Source organism: Ostrea edulis, chromosome 9 (assembly GCF_947568905.1).
Source record: "Ostrea edulis chromosome 9, xbOstEdul1.1, whole genome shotgun sequence".
Taxonomy (NCBI): domain Eukaryota; kingdom Metazoa; phylum Mollusca; class Bivalvia; order Ostreida; family Ostreidae; genus Ostrea; species Ostrea edulis.
In genome coordinates, this window is record NC_079172.1 from 22942536 (window position 1) to 22960704 (window position 18169).

At 36.2% G+C, this 18169-nt stretch overlaps 1 protein-coding gene and 1 long non-coding RNA gene across 2 annotated transcripts; both read left to right on the forward strand.

The window, feature by feature from the left end:
• The first annotated feature begins 8741 nt into the window (after positions 1–8741).
• LOC125659330 (uncharacterized) lies at positions 8742–12578 on the forward strand. Its single transcript, XR_007364023.2, has 4 exons — positions 8742–8896; positions 10267–10435; positions 10719–10899; positions 11894–12578. It is a non-coding gene; the product is annotated as an uncharacterized LOC125659330 (long non-coding RNA).
• A 4197-nt stretch (positions 12579–16775) lies between these two features.
• LOC125660280 (uncharacterized) lies at positions 16776–17585 on the forward strand. The gene has a single exon (XM_048892104.1). The coding sequence runs from the start codon at positions 16776–16778 to the stop codon at positions 17583–17585; it is 810 nt and encodes a 269-aa protein (XP_048748061.1).
• Positions 17586–18169: the final 584 nt, after the last annotated feature.

Here is an 18169-nt window from a genome sequence, read left to right on the forward strand (position 1 = left end):
AGGGAAAAGTAAATACATTCTGTAAAAGTAGAGGAAATGTTCTTTTTGATGGACCCTTATTCATATTATAATTCTCTGTAGTTTTTATATTACGATAAAGTGAAATTGGGACATGCTGCGCGGTTTTCTTAAAAATTAGCGACAAATCGACGTCGCTAACAGCAATCGACGCGCGTCGCACAATAAAGTGGTGAAAACTATTTGTATTGTCCTTTTTTTTTTTAGTAAATTCAGTACCTGTTGATACACTAAAACAACATACATACATGTATGAAATAATCAGCCTGGTATCTCTGCTTTTAAAAAAAAAAGAAAAAAAAAAAGCATAAAACCAATATTGGTTTATAACAGTTACACAACCTACATGTAACTTCATAAATGCTACATCGGCAGATTGAATTTAAAAAAGATTAATAAAGTACTTCAAATTCAAATATAAACGTTATATTTGTTCGGAATAGTAATAATTTTTTTCTCTGCCAAAGAATGAAAACAAAAAAGAAGTTCGCCTATATATAGCCTGTATACTTTTATTTTTCCGTGATCCGGATCGCGGGCCTCGCGGGGTTTTCTGAAAGTGTGCACTGAGAACACACGTGTTTCCGTTTCAACGAAAACAAACACTAAAGGTATCACACCGGTAATTATTTTCACTATATATTACTATAGAGGGGAAAAAATCATTAAAAATCAGTTTACAAAATTGATGCCGAATAACGCAGTCAGACACGTTCTATGTTACCTATCTCGTCTGCCGACACCAGAAAAACAACACCCTACGCGGCATTTTCGAAAAAAAATTACCCGCAAACAGGACTACCCTCAAATCCACGTGTTTTTCACATGTGTGTAAACAGCCGGAGTGCACCTCAGGAAGTAGCCTCAGCTACCAACAGCAAATAGTTCCTTTGTATACACTTGATTATTTCTACAAATTACACAAAATTTCCTAATCAGGGGTACAAAAATTAAGAGAAAAGAAGAAGAGGAAATGAGAAAAATCGCGCAAGGAAAAAAAATATTTCTTTAAATATATGGAACTACAATTGACTAAGTTCATTTTGATTGGACAATTACCGGTGTGATACCTAAAGTCAAGCTAGCGGACAATAAGCTAGCGGCCAATAAGGATTTTTCCTAATATTTATCGCTTAGAAAATGTACGTATAACGAACCCGACAAAAAAGTACTCTCAATATACGGCGCCTAGCGCCTAAACTAGGGCATGTGTCACTCAGGTGACCACAGGACATTTTAGGGCATTGACCCCTCTAATAGATTCTGACCCCAAAAGGGTAAGTATAGGCACCGATTTGGGGCACGTCGGCGCCAATTATAACCTATTTTTACTATCTAACTATATGCGGTAGGGGTCTAGGTACGGCGCCTAGCGCCTAAACTAGGACTTGTGCCACTTAGGTGACCACAGGGCATTTTAGGGCATTGACCCCTCTAATAGATTCTGACCCCAAAAGGGTAAGTATAGGCACCGATTTGGGGCACGGCGGCGCCAAATATACCCTATTTTTACGATTTAACTATATGCGATAGGGATCTAGGACTAGGACTTGTGCCACTCAAGTGACCACAGGGTGTTTTAGGGCTTTGACCCCTCTAATAGGATATGGCCTCAAAAGGGTAAGTATTGGCACCATTTTGGGGTAGGGAGACGCCAAATATATCCTATTTGCACTATATGACTCTATGCAATAGAGGTTTAGTTAGGGTGCCTAGATGAACCGCCTAAACTTGGACTTGTGCCACACATGTGATTACAGCCCAATTTAGGTATTCAACTCCCTAATATGATCTGACCTGAAAAGGGTAAGCAAAGGCACCGTAAATATATTTTTTTTATGTACAAAACCATATTGTTTTTAAAATTTTGGCCGTGATCTTATCAAATGGGTATCAGTGTTATACAATAAAGCTAAATTATGTGTTATTCAAAACGGTGTTTTTTCATAATTCTTTAAAATTGGCAGCGGTTGTCGTCAAGGTGATCCAATATCTCCTTATTTATTCAACCTTTGTGTCGAAATTTAGGCCATATGATACTACAAAACAAAAATATCAGGGGCATTAAAATAAAGAAAGAATTTGTTTAATACAATATGCAAATGACACAGTTTTATTTTTGGATGGATTAGAAAAAAGTCTAAAAAGTGCTCTTGATCTACTATTTCAATTTTCTAAATTTTCAGGTTTAAAACCCAATATTTCCAAAACCAAATCTGTTTGGATTGGCTCTATAATTAATACTGAAGATACTTTCTGTAGTCATACTGGATTACAATAGAGAAGAGAACCATTCACAGTTCGAGGTATAATAAAGCTTAATTTTGATAACAGGCTTACAGCTATTTAGTAAGAAATAACCCAATGGTCAAAAAGATATATTTCTCCCATAGGATAAATTACAATGGTGAAAAGTTTATTTCTATCAAAATTCCCAAACCAAGTTTACAGTGGATATAGCAACTTATAAAAACTAAAGCCAGAAATCATGAAAAATGGCCCTGTTTCCAAAATTTAAAATCTTTTGGGGGTCAAAAGGCTTCAAAATCTGCTTTCTAAAACAATTAATTTTATCCAATTTCCTCTACGCGCTTTCTTTCTACGGGCTTCTAAATATAGCAATGAAATGAATGCATTTACATTGTAACGTCATTTTGACGTCGTTGTATTGTTAAGGTAGTTAATTAACTAAGTCAAAATTTACTCGAATGGCGTAAAGGAGAAAAACTGTATCATTTAATATTATTAAGTTCTTCATTAAATTTCCTCGTGTATTTCAGATACAATGAGTATTCATTTTGATAATAAATATGACATTGTATGGAAAAAGCATTGTGTTCTGCATGTTAGCTTGTGAAATGCAATGAGGATGCCAGTGTTGTATCGTTCATATTCAGTTGATTTGTTGACATTCTCACAAAGATTCCACAAGATATGACAAAGGGTTTCATAAAATACATGTACATGATTTATTAGATACAAAAGGCAATTTATCAGCTACCAGAGTATCACAAATGATTACTCAATTCAGATTCCATTTACTAGATATGAGGGATTGAAACAAGTTATTGTGCACTTTCAAACAATACGATAGAGCTTTAAGTTGGGAGCCTAGCGCCCAAACTAGGACTTGTGCCACTCAGATGACCACAGGGCATTCAGGGTATTGGCCTTTTTAATAGAAACTTACCTCAAAAGGTTAATAGAGGCACCATTTTGGGGCACGGAGGCTCCAAATATACATTATTTCAATAATTTTTATGGAAATTATCTCTATGACCTAAAGAAGTTTCTGGTTGTTCATATTTCATTTTTGAGAATGTATTCCTCTTAGTCTTTATTTAATTGGTTTTATTGAGAATTATGGGTAATTCTTTACTTGTTTTAAACAAATGTAAATTCAGTGTATATAGAATACATGCCAACAGTTTTATTATTCGATATACCCTTCGATCTCTTTCTTTGTTACTACATGTAGAATCTGTACAATTAAGTTTCAATTCCTGGATTATGCGGCGGACCAGCGCACTGCATGGAAACTACAACTTTGCAATCACCCATAGATATACGTCCATGGCCTGGAGTTTGGCGTCGATAAAGTACACCACAGTCAATGATTAAAGAGGTCTGAAAATGGACCGAGACTCGGAAGGCACATGGTGCGACCCCAACAGCCCCAAATTGAGGGCGGAAAATGTTACCCCAGGGGGTCCCTTTTCTTGCCTGTATACCCTTTTAGCGGACTCTTCAAACATTAAGTTGTTATTAACCTTCATTATGACCCTACATGACGTAAAATTAGGAACTTTCAGGTGAGCTCAATTGTACTTTATACCCTATGTGACCCTTTTAAGCGTTCTATATGTTTGACTGTTGTTTTCTACCCGTCTATCAGCTTTCTATTCTTTAATCGCCCAATATTCAATTATTAGGGAAGTCTGAATAGGGGACCTGCTCCTGGTAGGACCAAGGTGGTACCCCTACCGCCCCAAACTGAGGGTGGAAGATAATAGCCTAGGGGAGGGGTCCCCTTTCTTGTCTGCATAATCTTTTTGTGGACTCTTCAAAGATTAAGTTGTTATTAGCCATCATTAAGACCCTACATAAAGTAAAACTAGGAACTTTAAGGTGAGATTATTTACCCTCAGAGGCCTATGTGACCCCTTTTAAAGGTTCTATATGTTTGACTTCATTGTTCTCTAGTCTTTTGTCATTTTTGTTTTATTCCAACACCATATAGTCATTTATTAGAGAGGTCTTAAGTGGTCTCACCGTTTGGTGGCCCCAGGAGGTACCCCTACAACCCCAAACCGAGGGCGAAAAATGATAGTCGTAGGGGTCCACTTCCTTGTCTGCATACTCCTTTTGTGGACTCTTCAATCATTATTTTCTTATTAACGTTCATGTGATGTAACGTCAGGAACTTTCAGGTGAGCTCAATAGCCTTCAAGTATGAAACTTGGTAATTAAAAATTTGTTAATTAATTGTTTGAAAAATTATCAATTCTGATTTATGATGTGTTACCTTTTAGTATTCCGTCTGAGTACTCGAAGTACTTTGTTGAACTTTCTTATTGGCTGATAGCTTTTATGGTCTTATTGGATGCTGGTTTGTGGCTGCTAACTTCAGCCGAGTCGTAGCTAGGACTGTTAAAATGTGTAGAACCGAAAGTTTCACTGAAGCGCCGAAGGTGGCGAGGGTTAGGTGCGGGAGGGGTGTTTCGGGGGACCATCTCCGAGAACCCTTAATTTTAGACTTTAAATAAATCTTCCACATACTCTATCAGAGATGCGTAAAATTGCGTATCTGCCACGTAAGGGGTTAATGGACCCTTCTCCAGTTTCATATGAAAGCCAACAAAAATAATCTATCATATCTGAAATGTACACTGAAGTAATTCAGACATGTTCCTATAATTTTCTATCATCTTGATGCCATGTAGAATATATATGTATATATATATATATATATATATATATATATATATATATAATTATCATCATCGTCATCATCATCATCATCAATTGAAGTTACGCTCCTGCGTGGCAGTGATTGAGTGATACGAAGTGCACATTTTCAAAAGTTTTCTCCATAAAAATGGAGAAAGTAAACCTTGTTTTTATCATAGATATAATACAACCTGTTAAAACTAAGCATAATGAAGAATTTGGTAACGTAAGCTTTACTATTTAGGACCGCAATGGTAAGCGCGCCACCAACTTCCGGTGTAAGGGGAGTAACTGCAAAAATGTAGGTCTGAGTAAGTAGCTCTTAAGAATCCTCTGGTTAACTTTTCATTTACTTTTATTAAAATATACTTATCTCTTAATAATTGCAAAGTGACATACAATAATGTTTTGAAATTGAAATAAATGTTTTACAATTTCCTAAATTTTCAAACCTTGCAAATATTTGTGTCAGTATCCTTTATAGAAAATAACGTTCATTTTGAGCGTGTTTACTGGCATAGTTTTGCTGATATAACATTTATTAATATGACATGAGTCACACTACTCTTTTGATATTGATAGGTCTGAACAGTATGGAGCGCCATATTAACATAAACTGAAATAATGGAAGATATCTTCAATTATTTGAAGATATCATCAATTCATTTGATGCGCGCAACAATTTAATTAAAAGATCTCTTCAAATAATTAATGATATCTTCAATTCTGAATTATTGCTCGCATTAATTGAATTGATGATAGCAATAATTCTTCAGCTGAATTGATGCACACTTTGATTTAATTAATGATCTCTTCAAATGAATTAATGCTATCGACAATTGAATTGATGCGATACAATTTCATTGAAGAGAGCAATAATTGATATATTGTGCGCATTAAATCATTTGATAAGAGCAATAATTGATTTAATGCGCGCATTAATTCTAATATGGCTCTCTTCAATTGAATTAATATCTTTAATTTATTTGAAGAGAGCAATAATTCTTTTAGAGAGAGCAACTATATAATTAAAGATATCTTCAACTCAACATATCCAAAATTGAATTAATGATCTCTTTAATTGAATCGTTGCTCTCTTTTAAAGAATTGATGCGCGCATTAATTCCTTGTACAAAAGCATTGTAAATAATTAAAGATATCTTCAATTGAATTAAAGAGATCATCAAATTATTTATATCGAGCTCTAAATTAATTATTGCGAGCAATATTTCTACGAAATTGATGCCCTCATCAATTGAATTGAAGAGAACAATAATTGAATTCCATTATTGCTCTTATTAATTCAATTGCATTGATGCGCGCATCAGTTGAATTGAAGAGAGAAATAATTGAATTAATGTGCACATTAAATCAATTATTGCTCTCATTAATTCAATGGATGCGCGCATTAATTCATTTGAGGAGAGCAATAATTGAATTGAAGCGTGCATTAATTCATTTGATGAAAGCAATAATTGATTTAATGCGCGCATTAATTCAATTAAAGAGAGCAATAATTGAATAAGATATCTTCAATTATTTGAGTGTATGTTAATTTGGCGCTCCATAGAACAGCAGCATTGGAAAAAAAAACGAATATTGTGCGATGAAATTCCTAAATACATATCTAAATACATTATGTCCATCATCTTTCAAAATTTACTTATAATTAGGTTTACTTCATATAAATCTGTTATTTTTATATCAATATCTACATATGCTGGAAGTGCACATGTCACAAAATCCCGTGGAATGATGAATACTACGTTCTGCTAAATTTTCAAATGGAGTATCAAGAATTTAAACAATTCCGTTCTGAAATAGAACATCCTCCAATGATTTAGAAATAAAAATCTAGTACGTTGGGGAGGGGGTCATTAGTGGCGGATTTAAGGTAAATCGTGGTCTCTTGTTTAGAAAAATATAAACGATAAAAAAAGCAATAATTCATTCCTCTCTCAGAGCAATAAATGACAAAATCTTTTGATTTATTGAATTACTTTTATTGGGAGAACTTACATTTTTTCCAAAACCCCTTAAAATTTGCGTCATTTTGTTGATATCAAAAATGACAGAAAATAGTAAACATTTCCACATAGAAGACATATTTGAAGCCCAATAAAATCTGTAAAATCCGTAAAATCTAGGAGGTTCCGGGAGCCTCCACCAGGGCTTAGCCCTGGACCCACTGGGGGTCTCAAGGTGCACCCCCCTCCCCCCCCCCCCCGACCCCTGCATCATGAAGTTGCGCCTTCTAACCCCAATTTCTGGATCCACCCCTGGTCATGCTAATAAAGTGATTGTAAAACGTGGTACTTTGCATAAAACTACTTTGGTGTTTATACATAGAATTAATACGGCATTACTGAAAAAATCCAAATTTATTTTACATTATTAGACCTGATTAATTTTTCTCTCATTGTATAATTGAACATATTTATGATTTTTACGTAAGTCATAACAAAGACACGTGTCTGCGCCAAACATGTGGGTCCTCAAACAGGGCCCATTTCATTTCAAACATCAAACACTGGTCTATCGAGTATTCATTGATACACGACAAATATTCGTACGAATTAATGTACATCAGATTTGGCACGGTGTGAAAGGGATAGTTTCGCACTATAGACCCAGTCAACTTTCTCAAAAAATAAAAATATCTCATATTTGAAGGGATATTACATGTGTAAAAATTTATGAAATAATTTAGGGAAACGTGTCAAGTATACCTAAGTGGCACAAGTCCTAGTTTAGGCGCTAGGCGCCGTACCTAGACCCCTACCGCATATAGTTAGATAGTAAAAATAGGGTATGTTTGGCGCCGCCGTGCCCCAAATCGGTGCCTATACTTACCCTTTTGGGGTCAGAATCTATTAGAGGGGTCAATGCCCTAAAATGTCCTGTGGTCACCTAAGTGGCACAAGTCCTAGTTTAGGCGCTAGGCGCCGTACCTAGACCCCTACCGCATATAGTTAGATAGTAAAAATAGGGTATGTTTGGCGCCGCCGTGCCCCAAATCGGTGCCTATACTTACCCTTTTGGGGTCAGAATCTATTAGAGGGGTCAATGCCCTAAAATGTCCTGTGGTCACCTAAGTGGCACAAGTCCTAGTTTAGGCGCTAGGCGCCGTACCTAGACCCCTACCGCATATAGTTAGATAGTAAAAATAGGGTATGTTTGGCGCCGCCGTGCCCCAAATCGGTGCCTATACTTACCCTTTTGGGGTCAGAATCTATTAGAGGGGTCAATGCCCTAAAATGCCCTGTGGTCACCTAAGTGGCACAAGTCCTAGTTTAGGCGCTAGGCGCCGTACCTAGACCCCTACCGCATATAGTTAGATAGTAAAAATAGGGTATGTTTGGCGCCGCCGTGCCCCAAATCGGTGCCTATACTTACCCTTTTGGGGTCAGAATCTATTAGAGGGGTCAATGCCCTAAAATGCCCTGTGGTCACCTAAGTGGCACAAGTCCTAGTTTAGGCGCTAGGCGCTGTACCTAGACCCCTATCGCATATAGTTAGATAGGGTATGTTTGGCGCCGCCGTGCCCCAAATCGGTGCCTATACTTACCCTTTTGGGGTCAGAATCTATTAGAGGGGTCAATGCCCTAAAATGCCCTGTGGTCACCTGAGTGACACATGTCCTAGTTTAGGCGCTAGGCGCCGTATATTGAGAGTACTTTTTTGTCGGGTTCGTTATACGTACATTTTCTAAGCGATAAATATTAGGGAAAATCCTTATTGGCCGCTAGCTTATTGTCCGCTAGCTTGACTTAGGCACCACAAACAAACGCAGCTTCACCGTGACTGTCACAGCGAACGCTTGTATTTTACATCTTTAAAACGACCTGATGTCAGAAGAAGAAGATGCTTTGGATCTCCTGTTGCAGGATGACCCAAACGATCATGCATTCAGTATAAATACGTACATGTAAGTTGATGTAGCCACATAGGCCGACTAAAAAGGGGAAAAAATGCGGTTTTGTTATGAAAAATTCACGATTAATTAACCGCGATTTGATGCCATGCTTTGTCGTTTCATGAAAGAAAATATTTATATTTTATGATATCTAAAACAAGTGAATAACACTCTGTCCGGGTCCGGCAGTTTGATTAACACCCCCCCCCCCCCTTTTCCCCAGAATTATCTCCTTACCTGACGCGCGAGTGTAAGAAGGGGTTGTATTTAGTGTATAATGGGATGGGGTGGTTTTAATCAGACTGGGCATTCACGACCGCTGGTGAGAAGGCTATTTTCCAAGTTTTTTCCATGTTTATAAAAGAAATTATCTTTCTATGAAAAGAAAACACAATCTGTTAGGAAAACACAATTTGCATTATTGTAATGATAGAATTTATTATCATAATTTGAATTATTTTCTTTATTCTGTAACAGAAATAAAAACAAAATGTGTGTTTGGGCCAAAATGGGGGTGGGTTAACATCAATCAAAGTCTGATTATGACAGGCTAATGAAAAATCATATTGATTTCTCTTTTATCCAAATGCATGTATTTTATATACACTTAATAGCTTATGACCATAAATTACATGTGATCCATACATGCTGGTACTTGTATGCTATGACCTGATGGGCACGTGTCCCATTCTTGCCGTCCTCCTCCGTGGCCGAGTGGTTAGAGCAAATCACACGGCCTCTCACCTCTGTCGGCGCGGGTTCGAATCTCGTTCGCGCCGGTAAGTGAGAAAGTTTTCCCAATTTACTTTCGAAAGATCGGTGGTCTCTCCCCAGGTATCTGGGTTCTCTCTTCCACCAATAAAAAAACTGGGTGCCACCAGATAACTGAAAAATTGTTGAGTTTGGCAGAAAACATCAATCAATCAATCCCCTTCTCTAATTTCGACTAAATCCACAGCCCATCAGAGTACCATACAAGGGGATTTAGACACTGGGTACCATTAAGAAGCAATTCAATTCAACTTTTATATCTGGGGTCATTCACTTTCCCTCAGAGTTTCAGTATTTTCGCTGGACCCTGTAGGTTTTAACCTGAATTTCTTCAGTATTTGCCCTCGTGTATAATATATGCTAGGCATAATGCAGATACCTACATGATACATATTTTTTTTTTCATTACCCACTCTGCTACTCTCGCAATGTATAATAAAATATTCGATTCATTTCTAACACATGTATGCAATCCCTTACCTTATCTTTAAATAAATTTGAGTAAATAAATTTAAGTGCGAAACTGTTCCATGCTACCGTGAAACTTAGATTTTGCTTTTTAAACATAAACCAACAATTCTTAATTGTAATTTCTTTTCTTCTTTAAAAAGGGTATTGACATCCCAATATTTAGTGGGAAGTTTCCAGGTATCATCCGCTAGCGACAGTCTACTGACAAATCCAGACATGCATTGGAAGGATGCTGATGTGGAGGACACAGGAACACCTGATCCCAGAACTGTGGCATTTCATTCGGGGTGACAACCTGGCTTTCAGTTGGTATGACTCTTTGAGGTTGAATATAGGGTTTAATCAGTATAAATGTGATTAACATTCAAATAAATCCAGATAATACATTCACAATTGGAATCATGGCATTATGGTACACTGATATGTGTGTACCATTTTACTGGTTTTTTTTTTTTTTTTTTTGCTGCATAACTAGGGATCGTATACATACAAAATGAGACAATTTCTAATTAGTTTCTAATTATAAGGTATGACACGTTTTAAGGTATGGTGGCCAATACTGATTTTATTTTTATTTGCAATTTTCTTTCAGATATGGGACTCTATTATTCGGAAAACTGCAGATTTTATGAAGCTGTCTTTGACAGAAGATTTGGTTTTCTCCATCTGTGTTGCCACCAACCATTATGCTGAGATAGTCATAACTAGGGGGAAGGGTTGCCATATACTTCCCAAGGAAGTTTGCAGCCTCTCACTGAAGAGGAACTGTACAGGTATTACTAGTTTTAAAAACCGATATTGTGGCAGTGATTTCCAGTTTCAAAAGAATAATAAAATGCATAGTAAAAAGATTACCTTTACCAAAATTAATCTGGCTGTGAATGTACATGTAACTCATTTATTAAATGTGTACTACAATTACCTCTGATAAAATTTCATTAGTAATTAAATGCATACTTTTCAGAGGGCCTTGATTATCAAAAACATTTACAGAGCCAATTTGAGTATTCAAAAGCTTTGACAATACATTAGTATTTAGGACTAAGTATTAACGATGACGTTTAGTCTATTAACAATGATAGCTTTCATTCATATGTCGATTTGATATATCCCTGTGAGCTCGAAATAAAGGACACCACAGAGTCGTCCACTTCTGCTTCATACTTAGATATTTTATTGAAAGTAGACATTAACGGCAAACTAACAACTCAACTGTATGACAAACGGGATGATTTCAGCTTCTCCATCGTTTACTTCCCACATTTATGTAGCAATATTCCATTATCACCTGCATATGGTGTTTATATATCTCAACTGATTCGATATGCAAGAGCTTGTTCTGGGTATAGTCAGTTTTTAAATCGAGGTAAGCTACTGACAAACAAGTTGATGGTACAGGGATTTCAACAGTCTCGATTGAAGTCAGCATTTCGCAAATTCTATGGTCGTTATAACGATCTGGTTCGTCAATACAACCTCGCATTGGGTCAAATGCTGTCTGACGTGTTTCATACCGATTGTTAAGCCGTTCTTGGCACACTGATTTTGACTGCGGATAACTCCGTTTACCTGATCAGGATATGGGGCTCACGACGGGTGTGACCGGTCAACAGGGGATGCTTACTCCTCCTAGGCACCTAATCCCGCCTCTGGTGTGTCCAGGGGTCCGTGTTTGCCCAACTATCTATTTTGTATTGCTTGTAGGAGTTATGAGATTGATCACTGTTCGTTATCTTCACCTTGCATTAAGAAATACTTTTTTTCCAGATTTTTGTGCATTATCTTATACACGCCTGCTGTGAAGTTCCAGTCGATAGACAGATATTGGTCAACGCATGCCCCTGTCGGAACAACTCGTTATCAAGAATTATGTCTAGAAATAGGTTTCAAGAGGTTGAATATAAGAACATTTTTGTTAAATATGATGCAAGTACATTTAAATCTAGTGATTGAAAGTAAGTACTTGAACATTCGTTTATGTTGAACTTGGAGAGGAAAAATGGTTAGTACTTTTTGATAACATTTGATAAGGTGTTGTTACTTAGCAACCAAATATAATTGAATAAAAATAGATTATTTTAGATTAACAATTATTGAAAGATCTTTGTTTTAATGTTGCAATACTTATTATATTTAATGGAACATAATGGCAAAACGTCATATTATTAGAAAATGATGGACAAGTATATAAAGTACGAAGTTTCCATTTGATGACCTTTGATCTTAATTCTCTTGATTATATTTTTTGTTAAAAACCTTTTAAAATGATTAAGATCTATTTAAAGATTATATTTTTAAAATAATGTGACATTTACTAATCATCATGGATTGTAATTACGTTTAAATTGTGTCGAATGGATGCAGAAAGGCAAATTATGGTCAAAATTGTACTATGAGTGTTGTTACTTAGCAACCAAAAATATTTGTTTGTCAATAAAATTGATTAGTTTGATTTTGTTCTTTTTGTAGTATATTAAAAGGCACATTAGCTCATACATTTAGAATTTCCTATTTTTGACTCTAATCTAGTGAGATGGGTCGTAATATATATATTTCAGAGAAAAAAGATTGCAAAAATGTGCACTTATATGACCTTTGACCCCGTAGACCTATATGAGGTCATGGAATACATTGACAAATTTTATAAGAAATTGTTCCCTGTCCAATTCCTAACAAAATTACATGTCATATGCCTACCCCAAATCGTGATCCATGCAGATTTAAATCGATTTTAAAATACTGTCATTTAGTCTCTAAAAACCTCTAAAATGTGCCGGTAGAGAAAGGGTTAAGAGGTCGCTTGATTATTAAAATCTGCGACACATTGATGTTTAAAGAGCAAGTAAACAATTATCGGACAAATCAAGTTTTTTGACATGTCGACTTGTCAGATATTGATGTCGAAAAAAGAAGAAGTGAAAACTGGTTTCCTTGACAGACAGACGGAGTGCAAACAGTCCCTTTCAACTCCACCAGTTGAAACCTAAATGCGTGATTAAAAGAATCTTTGGTAAATTTTTCTATTCAACCAAATATATCCGCTTTAAACCATTGAGGACTATTTGAAAATTCTAGACAAATGGGCCACATCGCTCACATGAAAGGTGAAGACGAACAATGATCAATCTCGTAACTCCTTAAGCAATACAAGATAGAGAGTTGGGCAAACAGGGACCCCTGGATAAAAAGAGGTGGGGTCAGGTGCTTAGGAGGAGTAAATATCCCCCGTCGGCCTGTCACACCCGCCGTGAGCCCTATATCTTGATCAGGTAAACGGAGTAATCTGTAGTCAAAATCAGTTTGTCGAGAACGACCTAACAATCGGTATGATGGTTGTATTGGCAAACTAGATCATTATAACAACCATAGAATTTGCGAAATGCTGATTTTAAACGAGACTTGAAATCCCTGTAACATCAACTTTGTCAGTAGTCTGCCTCAATTTCAAAAATGACATACGTAGAACAAACTCCTGAGTATCGAATCATTTCAGATATAAACACCATGATAATGCAGGTGATAATGGAATATTGCTACATAAATATGGGAAGTTGACGATGGTGCAATTTAATTAGAATTAGATGTTAGATCCGCTCGCATGCATGTGAGAACGCGAGCGGATCTAACATCCAACTTCAATTAGCCTTGCCCTTTCTCCCTCTTGTTGCTTTTACAGGACTAACTGCAGCTGGCTCACTGATAGTCTTCTGCTATTTGGGGGAACTTGGGGCCCTCAGGTGCCGTTACTCTAGTCACTTTCATTCATATGTAGATTTGATATATCCCTGTGAATTCGAAATAAGACTCCACAGAGTCCAACACATCTGCTTCCTACCTAGACATTTCATTGAGGATGGGTGTTGACGGAAAACCAACAACTCAACTTTAAGACAAACGGGATGATTTCAGCTTCTCCGTCGTCAATCAAATCTACATATGAATGAAAGTGATAATTGATATAAAGCGTCGTCGATATATCTAAATGTCGAGTTGAAGGTCACAGCAAGATATTTTTTCTTCTTATATAGAAGGTTTTAGGGAGGTATGCTACACCAGAGAAATTTGATGTAGATGAAAAGTGGAGGATATGTACAACAATATTTTGAAGTTGAAATTTTTTTAATTTACAAATTTACTTTATTTTGTCAAAAAATACAGTTTTAGTAGAAGGTAATGTGGAAAAAAAATATAAAACCCCTGCTGTACTCGAACCCGCGACCTACAGTTCATCAGTCGGTATTCTAACCTACTAAGCTATTCGCTTAGGTATTTAAAAGGAAAAGTCCAATATTGCTGATATCGATGATTTTTTCATCCATGTTTTTAAAGAAAGTCAGCCATTATGACGATGTAGAGTACTACCTTAAATAAATTCTGCTTCATAAGAATGGCTATTAACGTAGTTCCACACTCGTGTGACGTCATAGGATTTTGCAAAGTCAATAATTTAATGATAGGAACATAAATTTTGTTGGAATCTTTTTCAATAGTTATTGTAAAAAATCTTGTTAGTCATAAAATATTTCAAAATTCTTAGTTATATTTGAATAGTCAATTATATGTTTCAAAATATTGAATCCAAGGACAATAACTCTGTTTTCATTCAATTATTTATCAAGTCCATAATGCGATATATTTCCTTTATTTTTGACAAACATTTTACCAAGGTGATAAGGAATCATTATCTGTGTTTTTTCATGAAATTACATACAATTTTAATCCCGAGTGATTTAAATAGCTCAGCTGAATGGTGCCAGACTTCAGTTTTTGATGGGGGTATACATAATCTGGAAGCTATAGATTTGAAATTATTAAGGAAAGGTATGGATTTTTTCCCATGAATAACTATAACAGATGTAACTCTACTAATATAAACAGAAAAAATGATATGTAAACCATGCTATAAGGAAAATGCGTCCACATTTGTTTGTTTTTTAACATTTTGGGGAATAACACTAATTCAATATTTTTCCACATATTAATCTAAAACTTGATGAACATATTGAAAATGACATGTGTTTCAGTTATTGACATGTTTCCCGATAAATAAATGCAATTCAAAAAATATTTTGTTGTTTTTATTTTAAAATAACAACAAATAACTGTTTCCAATGAATTTCATAAAAATCTACATCGGGGTATATGACTTTAGTGGTGTATGTAATGAAAATTAATATGGAAACCCTTAACTGTTTTGCCTTTTTTCATTACTCTGAATGTTAATTTATTGATTCCAAACAAAAAAATGCTACCTAAACCCCAAAAATCCAGGACTAAGGACCTACCTTAAACCATCTGAACAGGAAGAATTTTCATTGTTTATATAAATATATAAAGCACTAAATAATCACAACTAGGTACTGAAAATTTTCGCCCCAGCCCGGGGTCGAACCAGCGACGTATGGCACCCACCGCCTAGCAAGATTGTCAAACCAGTGCGTAAGTCTATATACATACACACATATATATATATATATATATATATATATATATATATATATATATATTATACTGATTTTCTAAACAGACGATTCTAGCAGCAACTGCCGTGTACGTCAGATTATTACTTTTTTACGCGGCTCTAAAGGTATGCAGAGTAGTGTTTTGCTATATCTAAATAACATCGTCACGAGAGACATTGTAAAACTTGCTTGCTTGCAGTTGGAAAATAAATATTACCAGGTCATGACATCACATACCTGGACATGGAATACAATAGTATGACATCATATATCAGAGTTGAGATCCGGGTTAGAGTAGGTCCTCAGTACCCCTTGTTGTAAGAGGCGACTAAATGGGGCGGTCCTTTGGATGAGACCGCAAAAACCGAGGACCCGTGTCACAGCATATGTGGCATGATAAATATCCCTCCCTGCTCAAAAGCCATAAGTGCCAAGCATAGGCCTAAATTTTACAGCCCTTCACAAAATTCTCAAGCGGGATGTTTAGCAATTACAAACAATCACAGGGGCTAAGTCTGCTTTGGGCCCGAACTCTGTGATACCATAAATATAGATGTTTATGGTATCACAGAGTTTGGGTCCAAAACGGGCTTAAGCCCCGTGCAACCAACCAACACATCAAAGTATAGCATAATCAATTATCAAGGCATATAAATTATCTTATACCAGGACATAGTATCACAAAGCAGCACAAGCCTGTTCAGCAGAGCGGGCGCACGCAAGTGCTCGCCTCTAGCACCAATGGAATATATTGGGAATGTTTGCGGGCGCTGGTCATGATATACCCGAGCTTTCACAGGCACTTGTTTCTGTAAATAACTTAATTACGACCTACAAATTGTATTAGTATACCGAGGTCGTAAAAGTTATTTACAGAAACAAGTGCCTGTGCGAGCTTGGTATGACGTAACGGGTCATAGTTGAGTCGTAATTACTAAATGATTTTTTAATGATGACTACATGTATTTGATACAAGTTAGTTTTAAGGTTTTAAGCTGTATTATCTCTGTTTGCAACTAATATCTAACATTTGGTCATTCCAACGTTGCCTACACAGATTAATTGATTTGTGACCCTGGTGTTTCACCGTACTCGGATTTCATTACAAACAATTTCCTTGTATTGTGCAATCTTCTTAAAACTCTATTTTATTTTGTGTGCGTGGTAAAAGAGTACACACGATATCCATGGATTTAACGAAGTCATTCTCGTTTGTTGTGCAGAAGAAATGTCCCCACGTCACGGCGGATCCGTCGGGGATATGGATATCGTATCACCACTACTCCTACGATGAACACAATATTGCTCTGTATGACGAGACTGGACATTTGCTCAAGTCGATTGAAGTTCAGTGTCCTATACGCAGAATGGCGAGCGACAGAAACGGTCATTTGTATCTAGCAAGCGTTGATGCACAATGTGTGATGGTGTTTGATGTTGCTACTTCTGATATCAAAGAGTTGGCCCATTTTGATGGCTACCCGTCAGGGCTTGCATACTGTGAAAAAGATGACAGTCTAATCGTTTGTGATAATGAATGTCCAAGTTACTTTGCTTACGAGGGCGGTTATGCCAGACTTGTAAAATTCCATCTCTCTACTCATGAATGTCAAGAGAGGATTTTAATACCCTGTGAAAATCACCATAATTGCATCAGCAACGTCGCTATTGGAAAAAACGAAAGTCTGTGGACAGCTGACTACATTAATGACACGGTGTTTCAAATGACGTCAGACGGACACGTGACATTTTCTTATAATGGTCCAGCAGACGACACAGTTTTAAATCCATTGGACATCTGCACGGATAAACAAGGAAGGGTGTTCGTTATCTGCACATCTTCAAAATGTGTTTACGTTCTCGGCGAGACTGGTCAACATGAGGCATCCTTAAGTTTGGATTACATGCCTTGTTCCGTGGAAGTGCACGGAGGAAGAATATGGATCGGAGAAATGGACGCTAACAAAATTCACGTTTACACATACACTGTAAAATGACAATCTGATTCTTTTCCGAAAATTTTATTTCTTATTAAATATAATAAATGACATGATGTGCTTTTAAATATATGTACTTTGTTGTACGTACACCTAGTTGTCTAAACACTTTGATCTTTTTTTTTTCAAACATGTAAAATACATAAGAAAGTTTTTGTTAAATATGAGCACTTATTTCATGAAGTGCAATTGTGCTTCATAAAAAAGTGTACCTTTGTGAAGACTCGCGTTTATAATCGTGTATAAACTCTGTAAAACTGCAAAAAATCAGTTTCATAATACCCCGTTTAGGACCTCCTTGATTACTGTTGTACGTCATATTTCTACACAAGACAAAATAAACTGAAAATATTTCTATACAATGTCATGTAAGCTACATTTAAAGGAATGAAAGTATTTTCTCCTTGTTATCATATAAGTATGGAGTGACAGTTTACCCAATGAACAGCTTTTTATTTGAGACTTGGTAACCTGAATCAATGTCCAGCAATTTTGACACATAAAATCACGGCAGAAACAACTATTACCGGAATAAAATTGATGGAAATTTCGGGTATTTGTAGTACGATATAAGTCTGCCAGTA